The 19138-nt window shown below is 39.6% G+C and overlaps 1 protein-coding gene across 2 annotated transcripts in view; it reads left to right on the forward strand.

Moving 5' to 3' along the window:
* The first annotated feature begins 8242 nt into the window (after positions 1 to 8242).
* PREX2 (phosphatidylinositol-3,4,5-trisphosphate dependent Rac exchange factor 2) overlaps positions 8243 to 19138 on the forward strand; it is a 270321-nt gene continuing 259425 nt past the window's right edge. For both annotated transcript variants that reach the window (XR_006409186.3, XM_026495929.4), the window contains exon 1: positions 8243 to 8383. Coding sequence is in view for 1 of the 2 variants with exons in the window: in XM_026495929.4 (XP_026351714.1) it covers positions 8243 to 8383 (141 nt within the window). In the remaining variant the exon portion in view is untranslated. The remainder of the gene's footprint in view (positions 8384 to 19138) is intronic.

The raw sequence follows: 19138 nt of genomic DNA on the forward strand, positions 1-19138 counted from the left end.
TTTCTATAACAGGAAAGTGTAATTTAAGTGTGTTATGTATTTGTATAGGTGTTACCAATATAAGAATTAAAATAACTATCAAAAATGGGTCTACCCTTTCTCAACTTGATAAAGAACATCTATGGAAACCTACAGTTAATATCATACTTGATGGTGAGCAAATAGATGCTTTCCCACTAAGATCAGAATAAGGCAAGGATATCTGCTCTCACCACTTCTATTTTACATTGTATTGGAAATCCAGCTAATGCAATAAAATAAGAAAAGGAAATAAAAAGTATACAGATTAAGAAGGAAGAAATAAAACTGTCCTTGCTGAAAGATGATACAATTGTCCATGTAGAAATCCAAAACGGTAACAATAAAAACCTCCTGGAACTAATAAGTGATCATAGCAAGCTGGCAGGATACCAGGTTAATATAAAAAGTCAACTGCTTTCTTCTTTACTAGCAATGAACAGTTAGAATTTGAAATAAAAAACACAAGACTGTTTACTTCGTATACCTTATGTCCACACAAAAACCTGCACACTAATGTTTATAGCAGTTTCATTCATATTTTTAGTACCAAAAATTATACTTAGGTGTAACTCTAATAAAGTATGTGAAATATTTATATGAGAAACATTTACAAACTTGGATGAAAGAAATCAATGAAGATGCAAATAAATGGAGATTTTATATACATGGTAGAAACACTCAATATTGTAAATACATCAGTTCTTTCCAACTTGATATATAGATTCAACATAATTCCAATCAAAATCTCAGCAAGCTAATTTGTGAATATTGAAAAAATTGTTCTAAAGTTGATACGGAGAAGCAAAAGACCCATGATAGCCAATTCAATATTGAAGGAGAAGAACAAAGTCAGAAGACTAACTTCAGGATACAGTATAAACCTAGAGCAATCAATACAGTGTGGTACTGGGGAAAGAATAGACAAACAGATCAAGGTAAGAAAATAACGAGTCCAGAAAAAGACTCACACAAATATAATCAAGTGATCTTTGAAAAAGGAGCAAAGGTAATTTAATGGAGAAAGGATAATCTCTTCAACAAATCCTGCTGGAATAATTGGGACATCCACATGCAAAAAACAAAAATCAAATCTAGACATAGCCCTTACATCTATCACAAATGTTAACTCATGGATCATAGACCTAAATGTAAAATGTAAAACTAAACCTCTGAGAAGACAACATTAGAGAAAATGTGGATGACTCTGGGTTTGACAATAAATTTAAACATTTTTAGATAGAGTGCCAAAAATGTGATCTATGAAAGAAAAACTTGATATGTTGGACTTCATTAAAATCAAAGCCTTCTTCTCTGCCAAAAGGCAATGTCCAAAGAATAAAAGGACGAGCCACAGACTGGGAGAAAATATTTGCAAAGGACACATCTGATAAAGGACTATTGTATAAAATATACAAATAGCTCTTAAAGCTCAATAATAAGAAAACAACCTAATTAAAAGATGGGTCAAAGACCTTAACAGACACATTATAAAAGAGGATATACAGATGGCAAGTAAGCATATGAAAAGGTGTTCAGCCTTGTATGTCAGTAAGGAATTATAAAATAAAACAACAATAGGATGCTAGTACATACCAATTAGAATGGCCAAAATCAAAATCCTGATACCACCAAAGTCTGGTGAAGATGTGGAGCAATAGGAATGCTCATTCACTGTTGGTGGGAATGAAAAATGATACAGTCTCTTCGGAAAAGTTTGGCAGAAATATACTCACATCTTATGATCCATCAATCATACTCCTTTGTATTTACTCAAAGGAGTTGAAACCTTATATCCGTACAAAACCTGCACACTAATGTTTATAGTAGCTTTATTCCTAATTGCCAAAACTTGGAAGCATTCAAGATGACCTTCAACAGGTAAGCTGATAAACTGGTACATCCTGATAATGGAATTTTATTCAGTGATAAAAAGAAATGAGCTATCAAGCCATGAAAAGACATGGAGGAAACTTAAATGCAGATTGCTAAGTGGAAGAAGCCTGTCTGAAAATGTACATAATATATGATTCCAACTATATGCCATTCTGTAAAAGACAAAACTACAGAGACAGTAAAAAGATCAGTGCTTGCCAGAGTGTTGGGGGAAGGGAGAGAGGGGTAAATACGTGAAACGCAGGGCACTTTTAGAAACTATTTTGTGATACTGTAATGGTGGATATATGTCATACATTTTTTTAAGACTGATTTATTTATTTTAGAGAGACAACAAGAGAGCATGGGGGGAGGGTCAGAGAGAGAGAGGCAGAGAAGCATACTGCGCTCTGAGCACAGAGCCCCAAAGAGGGCTCAATCTCAGGACCCTGAGATCATAACCTGGGCTGAAATCAAGAGTTGGACGCTTAACCAACTAAGCCACCCAGGCGACCCTATGTCATACATTTGTAAAAACACATAGTATGTGCAACACAAGGAGTGGGTCCTAATGTAAACTATAGACTTTCATTAATAATAATGTATACATATTGGCTAATTAACGGTAACAAATGTACCACACTAATGCAAGATGTTAACATTAAAAGAATCTGGGTTAGGGAGGTGGAATATAAGGGGGTTTATGGGAACTCTATAGCCTAATACATTATATATCTGTTTTCAGTAAACTTGCTTTTATGCTTTGGCAATGTGATTTCTTTCCTTAATTTATTATCTATCATATATTCTTTCAGTTTTCCATAATTGGTTTAGGAATAATGTACATGGATTTTATTACGTGATTGCCACATTTCAGGTGAGATGAATGATATTTCTTTGAGAATATAATAAATAAGGGCGCCTGGGTGGCACAGTCGTTAAGCGTCTACCTTCGGCTGAGGGCTTAATCCTGGCGTTCCGGGATCGAGCCCCACATCAGGCTCCTCCACTGGAAAGCCTGCTTCTTCCTCTCCCACTCCCCCTGCTTGTGTTCTCCCTCGCTGGCTGTCTGTCTCTGTCAATTAAATAATAAAATCTTTAAAAAAAAAAGAGAATATAATAAATATAATATTTGTAGTTTCTTCTTGTCCCCTAAACAGTCTCACAATTCACAGTGACGGTTATTTACATATATACTATTTTTCTCTGAGAAAATTAAAGGGTATCTGTCTTGGCATCTACTGAAGAAATGTTAGAGGAGAAACAAAAATCCAAGTCTAAACAAAGATCTATTTTGGTTTAGAGATAGAATGATTAAAGAGTTCCAGTGCAATTCATTCATCCATCCATTCATTCATTCAATCAACAAATATCTATTTAACACGACTGCATGCCAGATTCTGGAGAAGCTGTGGGTAACATGGTCTTTTCCTTCAAGACACTGTGGTCCAGTAAAGAATTCCATCAATTGATCTGCCAATTATAATAAAGTATAACTGATGCTATGATAAGGAAAAAGGATTGTGCTATGGAGCTTGGCATTGTAAGAATTCTGAAAGTATTTCTGCCTGGCTGGGGTTTGTTTGCAAAGGAGGGAGTGGCATGAAATAAAGCCAGATAGGCTGGGTCATAAATGGCATTTGCCTTTATCCTGAGGGGTTTGAAGCAGAATCAAACTCTTCTTGTATTCCAGGAAAAACTCTCTTGACCTCTTCTCTTATTCTTGAGGACCACAGATGCAGTTCTTTCACCATCTTCATACAGGAACAATCTAAGAGTGCCTCACCCGTCTTGCTTCCTGACTCCAACCTTATCTGTGAAAACCCCTAAGCATTCATGCATGGGCAACATGCAAGTACAGGGTCCTATGAATACCTTATGGGGCAATCCTTGACCAACTGGGATGGGAAATGACCAAGGATTCATCATTCACTCAGGAAATGATGAATAAATGCTTCCCTCTTTTTTCTGCCAGGACAGTTCTGAGATGTATTTCATAAGACTACTCAGAAGGTCCTGTAGAACAGAGTATCTAGTTTACCACTGGAATGGTCAACTCTATTATGTATTCTTGTTTTGGTTTTCCCTCTTTCTCTGTTTCACTCTTCCTTCCCTCACTCTTACCCCCTAGGATCACATTACCATATATACTATCTTCACATTAGCTATGGTCCCACTCTCTGCTTTCTGAGGAAACCAGGATAAGACACACAGGCAATGACATGAAATAGATATAATTTTTATAAATTTTCTATATTATATAGGGATATAGATAATAATTAAATATTATTACATATAATATGTTATATATCACATTTATATACATTTATATATATTATATATATTAGAATGAAAACCTTGGAGGACATAGTAGAGGGTGTCAATAGAGGAGATCAGACAACCAGGTAGAAGTTTTTATGGGGGAGAGAGAAATAAGGTGTAGCCTGAGTTATGTGAGGTTGGAGAGGATTTTTAAAGGAAGGAAAGACTAAGCAGGAGATGGTACAATGCAAGGGTGATATTCTTCTGAGACTAATCATAGACAAAAACTGGCTGTTTATTTTACAGAGATGATTGTAGGTTAAGTTTCCATAACGAGGAAAGTGATTATCCATTACGTGTTAGATTATGGCCATGAAAATGATTTGGGATTTATCAAGCTAGTGTGGAAAGGACCACATTTTTGAGAACTTTAGTCTTCCTAAAGTAATCCTATTCAAACATTTATTTAGTTCGCTATGCCATAAACACTGTATCTAAAATTAAAATATAGCTCTGAAACTATATTTTATCCTTTTAGGTAATACACATTCTAAAATCCTTAAATTGGTAAGATACAAATAATTACATACCCTAGTACACCTCATGCTTGTTATAACTAAAACAGAACTAAAGTCATAAGTATTTTTAGAATTACTTCTTGTCCAAGACTCTTAATTGTGCTTTATATAGCTCCTACGTATCTATAATATTTTTATACTAGTATAGCCTAGAATCATCTATCATAGGCCAGAGTAGTAAAGGAAATGCCAGAATCAATTTTACTTGTAAATAAAAAAGTCTGAGTCTTAGAATTCTCTGTGTAACAAGATGGCCATGCAAGAAGTGATCTTTCTTTCTTTCTTTTTTTTCCCCCAGTGCTATTGTCTTTTAATGACTTCCACATCAAATCTGTTTTATTACTTTACCTGGACAAACACTAGTACTGGAATGGCAGGAAAGCTAAAATGATCTTGATCAGAAATACAAGCTGGGAGCTCTCTTTTTGGAAAGAGATCACCTTGGATTCTTCTGTCCAGGAGTAGTTCTTCTCTAAGCCTGACCAAAGAAAATCCACTGTGCATTGTACTTGGGCTCTTTGAACTGTATCATAATAGATTCTAACCACACCAAGTTCATGCATATGAAATAAATTAAATGGCTGAGCTAGTTTACTACTCAGCCTTTTCTCACTATCTTCTTTTCTCCCATCTCTTTTTTATTGGACACTTCGACCTCATTAGTATTTCAGGAAAAAACTGGATCCTGTCCATCATTTTTGTTGTTGCTTTCCTTTTCCTGGCAGACAGAGCTTAAAGTTTCAATAGAGGAAATGGGGAGGGATACAACACATTCAGAGTTTATGAAAGACCTTATTTACCATCAAAGTGAAGGTTTCCAGATACTCTGGCCCTGTTTTCTTATGCTCTTATGTCTTTGATAAGGAATTAAGAACTTGGGCCAGGGCTACAGAAGACACTGAGAGGTGCCTGGCAGAAGGCACTGCATGGTGTTCTGAAGCTGTTCATTAATTACAAATGGTGTTGAGATATAATACACCGAGGAACAGAAGAATGGACAGAAACTGTTAATATCATAATTTCTACATGGGCACTTCTGAGAGACATCTGAATGTGCACACTTGAATATTATTCTGCCAACGTTCTTGCATCTTCCCCCCCCCCAAATGCCTTCCAGTTTCCTTCTAATAGAATTACTTATATTCATAACACTCTCTTGCACTCAATTATAATTCCTTCGAATGGTGGCTCTCAAATATTAGTGGGCCTAAGAAAAATCTGAAAACCTTGTCAAAACAGTTTAGGGCTTGAATCTCTGAGATTCTCATTCCATGAATATAGGATGAGGCCCAGAAATGTTTAACAAGACCTCAGTGTAATGGTCTGTGAACTAGCTTCAGAAATATTTGCCTAGAGATCAAGTCTCTGTGGTTCTCAGGCCATAGCACCATGGAATACACACAGAGCTACTCAATACATGTTTGTAGAATTGAGGCAAATGTTTTGGGTAGGTCAAACCCCACTGGAGATTCAAGCTCAATATATTGTTCTCAGAGGTGAGACTGAAGCTCTAGTGGGTTGTATATAGACTAATTTTTTCTTTTTGTATAAACAGCTCTCAAATTGGGGACAGTTGGTAAGAAATACTATTGTATCTATGAGAACACCTGATGGAAAGCATAATTTATGTACTTACCTTTTACATTAGAGAAGGGTATAGACGTAAGGAGGAGGAAATGCATTCATTTCTTGCTGCCTGTAGTACATTGTGAAAGGCTCAATCATGTTTGATTTTCCCATTCATTGCTGGATATGCGTTTCCTTTGCCTTCCGTTGGTTTCTTTTGTTTATTGTTTACTACGGGTTGTGAGGTCCGCTCTTTAATGTTCCTTATCCTTTGTTCCTCTGCCACAAGGTGTGAAGCCATTTACTTATTTGTCCTTTGCTCATAGCTACCTGTAGATAGGCCTGCACAAAACAAAGGAAAATCCTATCTTGTCCATCAGCTCCTCACACATTCAAAAGCCATGCCCTTAATAAAAGAAGACATTACACTTCCTCTTTGCTCTTTGAGGGGTATAGTGATTCATCACAAACCATGCTCTGAAAAGATATCTCTGATAATTATTTTAATGTAAGTAATGTGGAAAGCATCTTTAATTTTTAGAGTTTTGCTAATGCTTTCAACTGGAAAAAATTAACATGCTACTTTCTTTCATTAAAACCATTCATTCTTCAGTTTATTTAAATGTCATTAGTGTGGACTGTTTCAAATTCTAGGTAGGAAAAAATGACACTGAAAAATTAATGTGGATAATATCAAGAGGAAAATATATATGGATTATTTTGCTTGGAATTGTAAATATTCAGTGCTCATTAGCTCCTGCCTCTGTTTCCAAGTGAGAAAAGGCGATAAACATAAACATTACGTTCAGGACATGCTCTGCGTTTCTCTCCTTTTTCAAATCCTAAGAATAAATCTGTATCTATATACCTATATCTGTATCTATACATCTTTTGATAACCATTCAATAACAGCTTTAGACAAAGCTGCTCATTTAGTGACACTGTGTTAAATCATAGTTCTTTGAAACAAAATTGGCACAAGTATTCTTGCCTGTGATTGAATTTACATACTATCTTGATATTGAAAAAAAGTTATAGACATGCAAAACATCCCTCCAAAACAGCACAGTGCAATGGTGGTGCTTATTGTATCTGGAGTTTATTGTTTGGGCCCGGGCTGTCACTTTCCCATAGTGTCTTCATTTATTATGCTAATTGACTTTCCAAGTGCAGGCGGGAGGGTATCTGCCCTGTGAATTATTCCCGGTTGGGGGCTTTTAAAAGCAAACCTATTTTGTGCCTAAACAAAACCAAAAATCAATGTGTTTCTTTTCAAAGACGGGAGGGTCAATACCATGGTTGTTTTGTTCCCATCCAGTTATGTAACCGTGGGGACTTCTTTGCTTTCAGGATTTGTACAAAACACATTAAAGCTAAACAATAGGCGGGAGTCATAGGAGCAACCCTCGAGCTGTGTTTTGGAGTACGTCCTCCTAGGTTTGGGAATCTCCAATTAGTTCCATCTCAAGTGCTCACTCCGTGTGTGTGTGTGTGTGTGTGTGTGTGTTTAGTTAGCTGGCACGCAACACACTTCCCCAGGGTTGTTTCCTTTTTCCTGAGATTTGGCGAAGGGTAAAGGGTCGGAGTCACATGGATACAAAGCATTTGATTAATGTCCAAGTCACCGCCGTGGCTGCCGGAGCCGCCTCCCCTCCAGCCCGGGCCGCGTGAGGCCGGAGCCGCGGGGCCGGGCGTGCAGGTCCCGGGCCGGGGCCCCCTCCCTCGGGAGTTGCCTCCTCAGAGCCTCGCGCCTCCCGCGCCGGAGTTCCGGCGGGCGCCCGCTCCTCTCCCACCAGCCCAGCCTCTCCCCAGCATGTAAAGTCGCCCGTACCTCCTCAGACTTCTCAGAGGCAGCAACTTTACTTTCTGGCCGCGCGGGGCTGGGCACCAGTCGGCGCGCGGGGCAGCGCGCAGCACAGCAGCCCCGCGTCCCGCCGCCCACCATGAGCGACGAGAGCCGCGGGGACGGTCGCGCCGAGAGCGCCAAGGACCTGGAGAAACAGCTTCGCCTGCGCGTGTGCGTGCTCAGCGAGCTCCAGAAGACCGAGCGGGACTATGTGGGCACGCTAGAGTTCCTGGTGTCGGTGAGTGTGTCCCCGCGCGGCGACGCAGGGGGCGGCGGGCGGCGCGGGGCGCGGATCCCGGAATGGCCGCGGGATGCGCGCGCGGCATTGTCTGCGGGGGGATGGGGCGCCGGTCCCAGCATCGCGGGACCACGAACCCGCGCGCGGTTGTGTGCTCGCGGGCGCCGGGAGCCCCGGCGGGGTTTTTTCACGCCTGGACACGCAATGAGTTTGCCAGGGCCTTGGAGACCTGCGGCTTTAAAAAGTTAGCGCCAATGGGAGAAGGCTCTTGTCCAGGGAATCCCTGCTACCCCATCTTTCCTCACTCTTTACCCCTGTCCCTGGCCTGCCGCAATATGTAATTTTTTCCCTTATCTTTCCCCTTCGGGATTTTGTTTTAAGACTTTGGCTTGGTGATTAAAGTCAGTCTGCCTCATTCAGGTACATTTAGTTAAAAAAAAAAAATCCTGGATTCTTTTGGAGCTTGAGTGCATTATTCAGATTACATGGCAGCGAAGTCCCTTTAGTTATAATAATCTTTGAAACATAGGATTCTGGCGGGGGGTACAGAGAGAGCAGCGGGGTTATGATCTCTAGCAGCTGTTGGATATTAAAGCCACATGTGGTGCTCACTCCGTTCTAGCCCTACAATCTCCTACCCCCATCCCCCATCCCGGGTTTAAATTTGCTCCCCGCTCAGCTCCTGGGTTCCTTGTTCACACTGAGCCCAGGATAGCGGTATAATAAAACTAGTGTCAAACAACTTCGAGATTTCATAGAAAGAACTGGCAGGAACTTTGTTAGCAAAGTTTCAGCTTGACGCATTGGAAGCCTGCTCTGGAAACGTTTCATTCATTTTAGAGCCAGAAGGGGCAAAATTGAGTGAAGGAAACTTCTGAGACATCACTCAAAAGTTGATTTTTTTCTATTAAACGTTGCAAAGACAAAGAGTTTGAGCTTTGGCCCCTCTCCACCCAGATGCCTGGGAGAGCATCATTTAAAGACTGAGGAGCTTTAGCCTTTGCAATCTAACTCAAATCTTCAAACCTTCTGCTCCTTCCACCTCCCTGTTGCATGCCCCAGTGGTCCAAAGGGAAACGTTTCAAAGGCCAAACTTCCTGCTCAGTGTTCTGTAAGATGTTAACTTTCTGCTTATAATTGTGGTAGAGGAATTCACTTTGCTATGGCAAGGAGAGAACAGTGTTTCAAGGGATGTAAGATGCACAGGTTGACTTCTGGTTGACTTTTCAAATTAAAATCAGTATACTTGAGCCCCCGGGGCCACATTCTTTGGAAGTGTTTGGATATTTGAGAATATATGGGTAATTAGTGATAAATTGGATTGTTGTACACTTCCATGCAGCAGTGTCAAAAAAGTATGTTTTTAAGGAGATTTGACTCTTTTTTTAAATAAGTTATTACAATATTATTGACTATATTTCCTATGTTGTACTTTTCCACGACTTATTTTATAATTATAAGTGTGTACCTCTTAATCTTCTTCACCTATTTCACTTATCCCCCCTACCCCCCTCCCCTCTGGCAATTACTTGTTTGTTCTCTGTATTTATGACTCTGTTTCTCTTTTTGTTGTTGTTAACTTGTTTGTTTTGTTTTTTTAGATTCCACTGTAAATGAAATTATATGTTATTTGTCTTTCTGACTTATTTTACTTTGCATAATACTGTCTAGGTCTATCTGTGTTGTCACAAATGGCCAGATTTAATTCTTTTTTATGGCCGAGTAATATTCTATTGTGTATTCCATATTCCATTCCATACCACAGCTTTTAGATCAGTTCATTTATAGGTGGACACTTAAGTGGCTTCCATAGCTTACATATTATAAACAATGCTGTGACAAACATAGGCATACATATATCTTTTTGAATTAGTGTTTTCATTTTCCTCAGCAAATACCCAGAATTGGACTTATGGATCATGTGATACCTCTATTTTTAGTTATTTGAGGAACTTCTATACTGTTTTCCATAGGGGCCGCACCAATTTACATTCCCCACCATCAGTGCATGAGGATTCCCTTTTCTCTATGTCTTTGCCAACACTTGTTGTTTCTTGTCTTTTTGATACTAGCCGTTCTGACTGGTATGAGGTGGAGGTTTGACTTTTAATAGCTTCAGATTTGCCTTTCATGAAACTTCATTGGTGACAAAGTCCTTTGACTTTTAAAAAATCTGAGTCACTTCTTAAACTGCATTAGTTACTCCATTCTGGTGGTATACGAAAGAAGTACTGTGCAGAGTCCTAATTTATAGAAATAGCTAACCTAACCTACATCAAAAACCAATTTGTTGAACTGTATTTAACATGGAGTTTTTCCTCTAACCTTAGCACCTGATTATTAAAATTGAGACATTATTGCTATATAGAGCTGGGTAAGAAATTGGGGGAGGGGGGCGCCTGGGTGGCTCAGTCGGTTAAGCATCTGTCTTCAGCTCAGGTCATGATCCCAGGGTCCTGGAATTGAGTCCTGCATTGGGCTCTTTGCTCAGCAGGAAGCCTGCTTTTCCCTCTGCCTGCTGTTACCCCTGCTTGTGCTCTTTCTCTCTGATAAATACATAAATAAAATCTTAAAAAAAAAGAAAAAAAATTGTGGGAGATATGAAATAAATTATATGTGCCTATTTACAAGTAGTTCATTAATGACTTCATTCTTATCTCATTCAGAAATTATGGACTCTTCCACTTTTATTTTTCTTTGTCCATTATTTTGCACATAGATCCAGTATTTATGCACATACATGTTCACACACACAAACACACTAATTGGCCTGATTATCATCCTAAACATAAGTTTACCCTGACTTCTTTTTAGTCATAATCATTCAAAGCTTAATATCTACTTATAATACACTTTTAGATTTTCTTTTTTGAGTATTTCTTTTTTGATTATTATTTATAACAACACTGGATACCCATGTGTATTACTTGGTCACCTTCTATTAATATAGTCAATCTAGTTTTAACTTTAGCCTAAGCTAATAGTGTATCAACCTTTAAAAAATTCAAGCTCTTTGTCTTGGCAATCCCTTTTCTAGGAGTGCATCCTGAAAGACTGATAAGAAATGCAGACAAACCATAAAAGTTATTTTTAAAAAAATTAGCACTAGTATTAAATGAGTATTAAATAAGAGGTACATTGGTTGTAAAATATTTGATAGTGCATTTCTAAGTCAAATGTAAATATTTGTTAGATTAGTCATTGTTTTAGATTTCTGTCATTATTTCAGCCATTAAGATGCATGAAGGGTAACTCTTATCTTTATTATGAAGAGATAGAAAACATATTTTTAGTTCTACCAAGAATATATTTTTTACTTACAAGCCCATAAATAATCAAACAAAATGGTATTTTTTCTCTTGATCAAATGATCATATGACGTGAAGGGAAGAAAGAGAGAGAAAGAGCAAGCTACCATGAGCCGGGGGTGGGGGGGACAGAGGGAGAGGGAGAAGGAGAAGCAGACTCCCTGCTGAGGGGAGCCTGACTCTGGGCTTGATTCCGGGACTCAGGTTCGGACCTGAGCAGAAGTCAGATGCTTCACCAACAGAGTACCCATGCGCCGCTGAGATCTTTCATACTTCTGATTCTTTTCTGTTCTCATTTCCAACCGTAATGTTTTTTTTTAAGGCGAGAACAACTTTCTCCACTCCCACCCAGCCGAGAGCTGTTATTTAGAGTGGCTCACTCTTCCCGTGGGATCTCTGGCTTCTTCTTTTGTTTCTTGCTAGCCCTTCTATCCTTTCGCATTTCCACTGGGCTTTCAGGGCTCTGTTCCTTTAGGAAACTTCATAATCCTGTCCTCCCTCCCCCACCCTACAGGCTACAGTGCTCACTGCTTTGTACCCACTCTTCCCTGTAGTTTTTCTTCCTTAGCACCAAAGGAAGCTTATACATGTATGTGTTTACTTTGTTCTCATTCTATTAGAATGTAAGCTTCTTGAGGACAGGCCCATATTTTATTTGTCTGTTTTCCCCCAGAATTTTGTACAGTGCTTTTGAAACTGTAAGTAGACAGTAAATGCTTACTGAATGACTGAATGATCCAATTGACCCATCCTCTAACTTCCCACCCCATTCTTTTTTTAAGAGAGGGCAGGAGTGGGGCAGAGGGACACAGAGAGAGAGAATCCTAAGCAGGCTCCATGCCCAGTGGCTTGATCTCATGACCCCAAGATCATGACCTGAGCTGAAATCAAGAGTCTGACATTTAACTGACTGAGCCATCCAGACACTCCAACTCCCACTCCATTCTTAAGGACAATTCCTATATCATCCTTAGAATTCTTAGTTTTGTTTTTCTTCCATTTGGTTTGTATAGGGAGTGGAAGCTATTTAAATTTCACTCGGGCACATATGAATTTATGTAACAGGAAGTTTTAAATTAAACATGTACTACCTGCATTTAAAACAGAAACAGTATTTAAATCAGGCATTGTGGTATTAAAGATTTTTGTAACACACCATTATTTCCATTCATTGTATTCTAAATTTCTAAATTCAATATTATGGTAGGTTATAGTGTCTGGATTAGTTATTTTTAGGTCATAGATAAAATGTAGAGAGTGACCAAATTTGCTGGACTGCCTGTTCATGTTTTGTTTGGGAGATGAACTGTTGTGTTTTATTAAAAGTACTTGAACATATTTTCCCTAAAGAAATAACTTTTATGGACCTAATACCCAGTATTTAATGTTCCAAGTCTGGACAACAGTATGTTGCAATTGGTTCCCTGTTTGCAACCCAATCGTAGGGCATACCAGGATCAGGATGGCTTCCCAGACCCACTTGAGTGAACAGGAGAAGGGCAGAGCAGGGCTGCCTTCGTGGGTGGGCATGTCGTGCAGTTTGTAGTGGGCTTCATGCTCAGAAGGACCTGGAACTTGATTTAATGCTCTGCTAGCACCATCTTGAAATTTGTGCTAATTTTATCTTTGGACTTGTGTTTTACAAGTAAAGTCCACTGTGACAGTGGAGTGTGAGAAGAGCGGATACATGAAAGAAAGAGAAAAGTTTTTATTTCAATACCTTTAATAGCACATTTTTCCCAATTTTTTGAGCAAGAGGCCTCACACTTTTATTTTGCACTGGGCCTGGAAAATCATGTAGGCACATTTCACTCTGGCATTGCAGCAGGATGGCTATTTCCATTTTTGTCTAAACTGGGACACTTCTGAGGGTGAAAGGGAGGGCTGTTAATAATTACCCTGGGAAACAGATGTAACCCGGGATTGTTGCTGGCAAATCAGAATGCTCTGTTCTTCCACATTGCGGGCACATGAAGATGAAGACTTTGAGCTACATGTCTTGTCATAGACGAAAGATTTTGAAATGTGTTACCTGTCTAGGTGTTGACCTCAGATAGCCCAGAATCTGAGTCCTGTCTCTAATTTACTAGGTAACTTTGGACCTATTCCTAAACTTTTCAAGCCCCATTTTCTTCATCTGTAAAATGGGGAAACAATAGCATTTCTCAGGGTTGCTGTAAGGATGAGATGATGGATGCTTGGGGCTCTGCCCTGTCCCTGACTCACAGGAGGGCCCTACATACAGTTACTGTTATTTCTTCTGATGCTGCGGTTGTTACACAGAGCTACACGAGCCGGTCAACCTTAGTGTATAATTTTTGCCTGTATGATATTCTCCTCTACACTTTCTGTCTCTGAGTTTCTTCTTTGCTTCTTCCCCTGGTGTTTCTCTTCTGTTCATGCAGTCCTTCTTCCCATGATGTTCTTATAAATACTCAGTTGACTTAAGACTGTGAGAACTTTGCAGTCTGTATAACAACAACCATAGTTAGCACGGTGTTTTACAGTTGATAGTAAGCAGTTGCATGTTTATTATCTGATTTGGCTTAATATATGTGTCCCTTCGCTCTTCCAAATGGTGCTCCCTAGAGTTCCAGGGTTCTGTGGTTTGGCTTCAGGGGTCTTCACGGAAGGTGAGGGGGAACTGAATTGCACAGCCTCAGGCTCTCCACTCAGCCTAGGCCCACCTTCTTATTCGTGCTTTTGCTAAAGCAGTTAGAAAAGCCACTTACTTAGATAGGAAACTCTAAGAGAATAGGAATGGTGCATTTATTTCCTAGGTACAATTTTCTTGGCCTAAACATAGCGCTGTGTAAATAGCAGGTGCACAGGGAAACAAACAAATAAAACAAAAGCAAACACACAGTCTGAATGAGTCCAAAAACAACTTCTTTCAGTCACGACCTAACTTTTCCCAGGCAAGGATAAATTGATTCAACACATTATGCTTAGGTTTATGTTATACCGGTGGAATTGTGTGACCCTCACATTCATATGCTGCTGTCCTAACCCTCAGTATACAAATAATCACAATGCCATGTGGGAGAGGCAATGGTAAGAGTAGTAAGCAAGCTGCATGGAGGCATCAAGGGGCTCCTTCAGTTTGGGATCAAGGGAAGTTTTGGGAAAGAGGTGATAGCTTCTGAAGGATGACGAGGAGGAATATGCCAGACCGGGAAGACAGCTGTCCACCCAGAAAGAGCAGCATGTTCCGTGTGACCTCGGAATGGCATTCTGGGGGTCCTGGCATGACGTTGCCTAGGGGATGCTGAAAATTCTTTGTTAATGGAGATTGAAAAGTTCTATATGCTTTTTGGATATTTTTGGGTATAGGTAGGAGATAAAGTAAGTTCAGTCCAGTTTGAGAAGGATTCTATTTTTAAGAATTCTTTTTTAAAAATTTTTAAAAAGATTTTATTTATTTATTTGAGACAGAGAGTGGGAGAGAGAACACGAGCAGGGGGAGGGACAGAGGGAGAAGCAGACTCCCTGCTGAGCATGACCTGAGTTGAAGGCAGACACTTGATTGAGCCACCCAGGCACCCCTATTTTTAAGAATTCTGACTTGAACTTAAAGTGGTGGGACATTGATGAGGGGACACCTACTGTCTTAATAATAAACAAATTTGAGACCTCCAAAGTTGGCACTGGAAAGGGATTTCCTGTGGGATAAATTTTCAAGATTTCCTGAATCCCTGCCTCTGAATTTCACCTTGGTATTCCTTCCCCTCATTCCCTATGTCTACCACCTCCCTGGTCCTCAGCACTCCACACAAGCACACAGAGAAGACCTTTCCTTTCTTCACTTAATCTGGGACAGGTTATAATCTTCAAAACATTATTCTTGACTAGGGAAGAACACAGGCCAGTAATCCTAGAAACAACATGAAAGACAAATGTAGTCTAACTTGTATAATACAGATTTTTGTTCCTACCAAAGTGATCTTTCTCTCAGGGCCCAGAGACTCTGATCTATTTTTATCCTCAGCCCTAAGATAGCTCCTAACTGACCCTCTGGCTGGGCACTACTCCTGGGCTGACTTGGGAGAGCACTTTGTTTTCTAGCCATTAGCTTGAACATGAACATGGCATCAGGACACTGCCCTTAAGATGTCTTGACTCTTGTAGTGAATATATCCTAGTTCATTCAGAATTCTGATTTTTGAAGTATTAATCATTATGGCTGGAGCCTACTTCCCATGCAGAGGAATGCATCTTTAGTCTTACGGTTTCATCTGCATAATTATACCTTATTATAATGCCATTAATATAAGAATTAGCTTAGCTTAGACCAAGATTAGCTTTGTTTCTCAGCAAGAGAATTCTGTCAATGGGACTGAGGCATAAAGACTGGAGTCTAGTTACCCATTGAGAGTTTCTGCCATTGCATTGGTCCAGGTAAGAAATGTGGAATGTCTGATTTAAGATAGAAGCAATGAAGAAGATAAACAAAGCAAAACAGAGTAAAAACCAAACCAAACCACAAACAGGCAAATAAGCACCGAACAGCTATGAGACATTCTTGGGTGGAACTTTTGGTATTGGTGTTCATTCAGAAGTGGAGGTTTCTGTAGAAGGGAAAACATAGTGTGGAACTTCAGCCTGTAGTTTGAAGACAAAATGGATAGTGTCATTAACTGAGAAGTGAAATACAAGGGACAGAATAGAATTGGGAGGAGGAGAAAAGTGTATTTAGTTTTGGACCTGCTGAGCTGCAAAGTCTGCCGCTTTTTGAAGATAAGAATATGAAAGTTAAGAAAGAATTTGGGGCAAAAATTAGAGATCTAGAAATTAACTTACTGTATTTGCTGAAGTTATCAGGTGGATGAGGTGCCATAGGGGAACAACTCGAGGAAAAAAATGTACAAACCAAGGGTAAAAGCCAGCGTTTAAACGATAGAAGAAGAAATAGAGTGCATTGGTGGCTTGGACTGAGCCATCAAAAGTTGAAACAAAGAACCAGGAGAGAGTGATCTCTTGAAATCCAACGAAGGACCTAATAACCAGAAGAAAGGTTTGTTTTAAAGTGTCAGAACTTTTGAGAAGTAGGTTGTGGGAAGACTGAAGAGGCCCCTGGATTTGGCAATTAGCCTGTCATTGGGTTTTAGTGTGTGTGCAGGAGGCTGACTGAGAATGAACTGAGACCCCAGTGGAAGCTGAGGGGTGAAGACCAATGGAAAAACTATCCAGAGACTTCGGTGATAAGTGCAAGGGGAGACGTAGGTTAGTAACAGAAGCTGGTGATTTTGTCCAGGGACGTTTGAGGAAGGTGAGTATGGCCAAGGGAAGGAGAAAAGAGAAAGGGAGCTAACAGCTACAACGCAGGGTGGTGGAAGTGCAGAGCATCTTCATGTAAACCATGGCAGGAACCCCCATGTCACCGGGAGATAGGGAAGATACTTGGCAAGGTTCGCTGCCATGAAACACCCACGGCAACGCATCGTTTCTGACTCTGACTCCAAGAATGAGCCAGCTGGCTCTCGGATATTTTTAAAATTCTGTTTCTTCTCTAGTCTAGCGCCTGAGGAACTGCTGGGATGGCCTTTGTACCCCCTTGTGAACACTTACCAGCGACCCTGTCACGCTGGGACAGTGGGGTGAAGTGCATGGTACAGAGCATGGGTTTGGGGAATCTGATGACCTGGGTTGAAGTTCTGGCTGAACTTACAAGCTGCGTGGAACTTGGGGCAAATTACATAGCTTCTTTATGCTTAGTTTCACATTTGGAAAGCACATTCAATAATATCTCACAGGCTGGCCTCAAGTTCAAATCAGTTTCTCTAGGTAAAGTCCTGATAGGTAGTAAGCATTTCCTCTCTCTTTCCTTTCTCCTCTTGCCTCAGACTGAGTCTGGCACTTGTTGAGGCCACCTAGCCTGCTTCTGAGCCCTTTCTCTTCCAGCCTGGAAGCATACCAGAGGGTTTAATAAAGGATAAAGAAAGGTCCTGAGGAGGCCAGAGGGGTCTTCAGGACCACAGGGGAGATTTGGTCTTAGAGGGGGAGAGGGCACTGGGAGGGGGGTGGGAGATGGGGGTGTGGGGTGAGCTGTGGAGGGTGGGGAGTAGTTTTCCTTTGGAAGGAACAAAGGACACAGTGCCCAGAGTTATTTTAAGAGGAGAGGGGAGTTGGAAATTTCTACTTGATGACCTTTATTTCTCTATGAAATCGAACTATTGTTTTCTTTGTGTTCTGTTTTGGGTTTTTTTGTTTGTTTTTGCCGAGAGTAAGGAGCTATAAAGACAGTGGTAAAGATTTGGAACATACACTTTCAAGAATAGTAAGGGGAATTGAATTCAGTACCTGAGGTTGGGTGTTTGGCTGTCTTTGTGTCATCGTCCTTTTATTTATTTTTATTATTATTTTTAAAGATTTTATGTATTTATTTATTTGAGAGAGAGAGAGTGTGAATGAGAGAGAGAGAGCACCAGCAGGGGGAGGGATAGAGGGAGAAGGAGAAATAGACTCCACTGCTGAGCTCGGAGCCCAAGGAGGGTGGGGTGGGGGGGCGACTTCATCCCAGGACCCTGCATCGTGGGATCATAACCTGAGCCTGAGCCGAAGGCAGAAGATGTTTAACCAAATGAGCCACCTAGACAGTCCTGTAATTGTTCTTTTAAATGTGACTTTCTTAATGCAACATATGAATTTAGAAGTCAAAATAGAGAAGTGGCCTCTCCTGATTTGTTATATTATGACTAGGTTCAAGTCTTGGAAATAATGACATAATCATTTTTTTAAACCATGACACAAATTGTAGAGAACTTCTATATTATTACATTTAATGCACACAGCAATTACTGTGCAAACTCTTTAAAAAGAAACATTGATTTATCTGACAACATTTTGGTATCATAACATTTTTTTCTCAGTACTTGTCTTTTAGCAGTGTCTGTTTGAATGCTCTTTTACTATATACCTGGTTTATACTTTAATTCCAAATAAAATTGTTATGTTTGAGTTTTGTGTACAGTTAGTTTGACCTAAAAATAGTTGTTTTTGTTTACATGAATTCTTTAAAAATCTTAATTATAATATTTACTTTTTATAATACATGAATTTTTATTCTCGATGTATTAAAATTGCATTAGCTATATTAAAACCAAGATTTCTTTGGCTTATGTTATTATATTTGCCTCAAACAATAACAAATTCAGGAAAAACACCCCTTCGTAAGTTTCTTTGCTTAAAAGTATGGTTGGGTCACTTTTCAAATGGTATTGAGTATATTCATTCAAATCCTGGTACGTCTTATAAAAACTTTTTTTCTAATTTTTTCCCATTCTCATGAACAATTATTGAATTTTATCCAAGAATTCAATGATTGTAATTTTAAGAAAATTGAGATGTTAGTTGAGGTTATGGTTTTTAAACATTTCTAGTGAGTATAGATGACTTCAGACTGATTCCTTGAGTAAATTTGTGGTATTCTAGCCTTACCATATAGCTA

The sequence above is a fragment of the Ursus arctos genome, unplaced genomic scaffold (genome assembly GCF_023065955.2).
Source record: "Ursus arctos isolate Adak ecotype North America unplaced genomic scaffold, UrsArc2.0 scaffold_6, whole genome shotgun sequence".
Classification (NCBI taxonomy): domain Eukaryota; kingdom Metazoa; phylum Chordata; class Mammalia; order Carnivora; family Ursidae; genus Ursus; species Ursus arctos.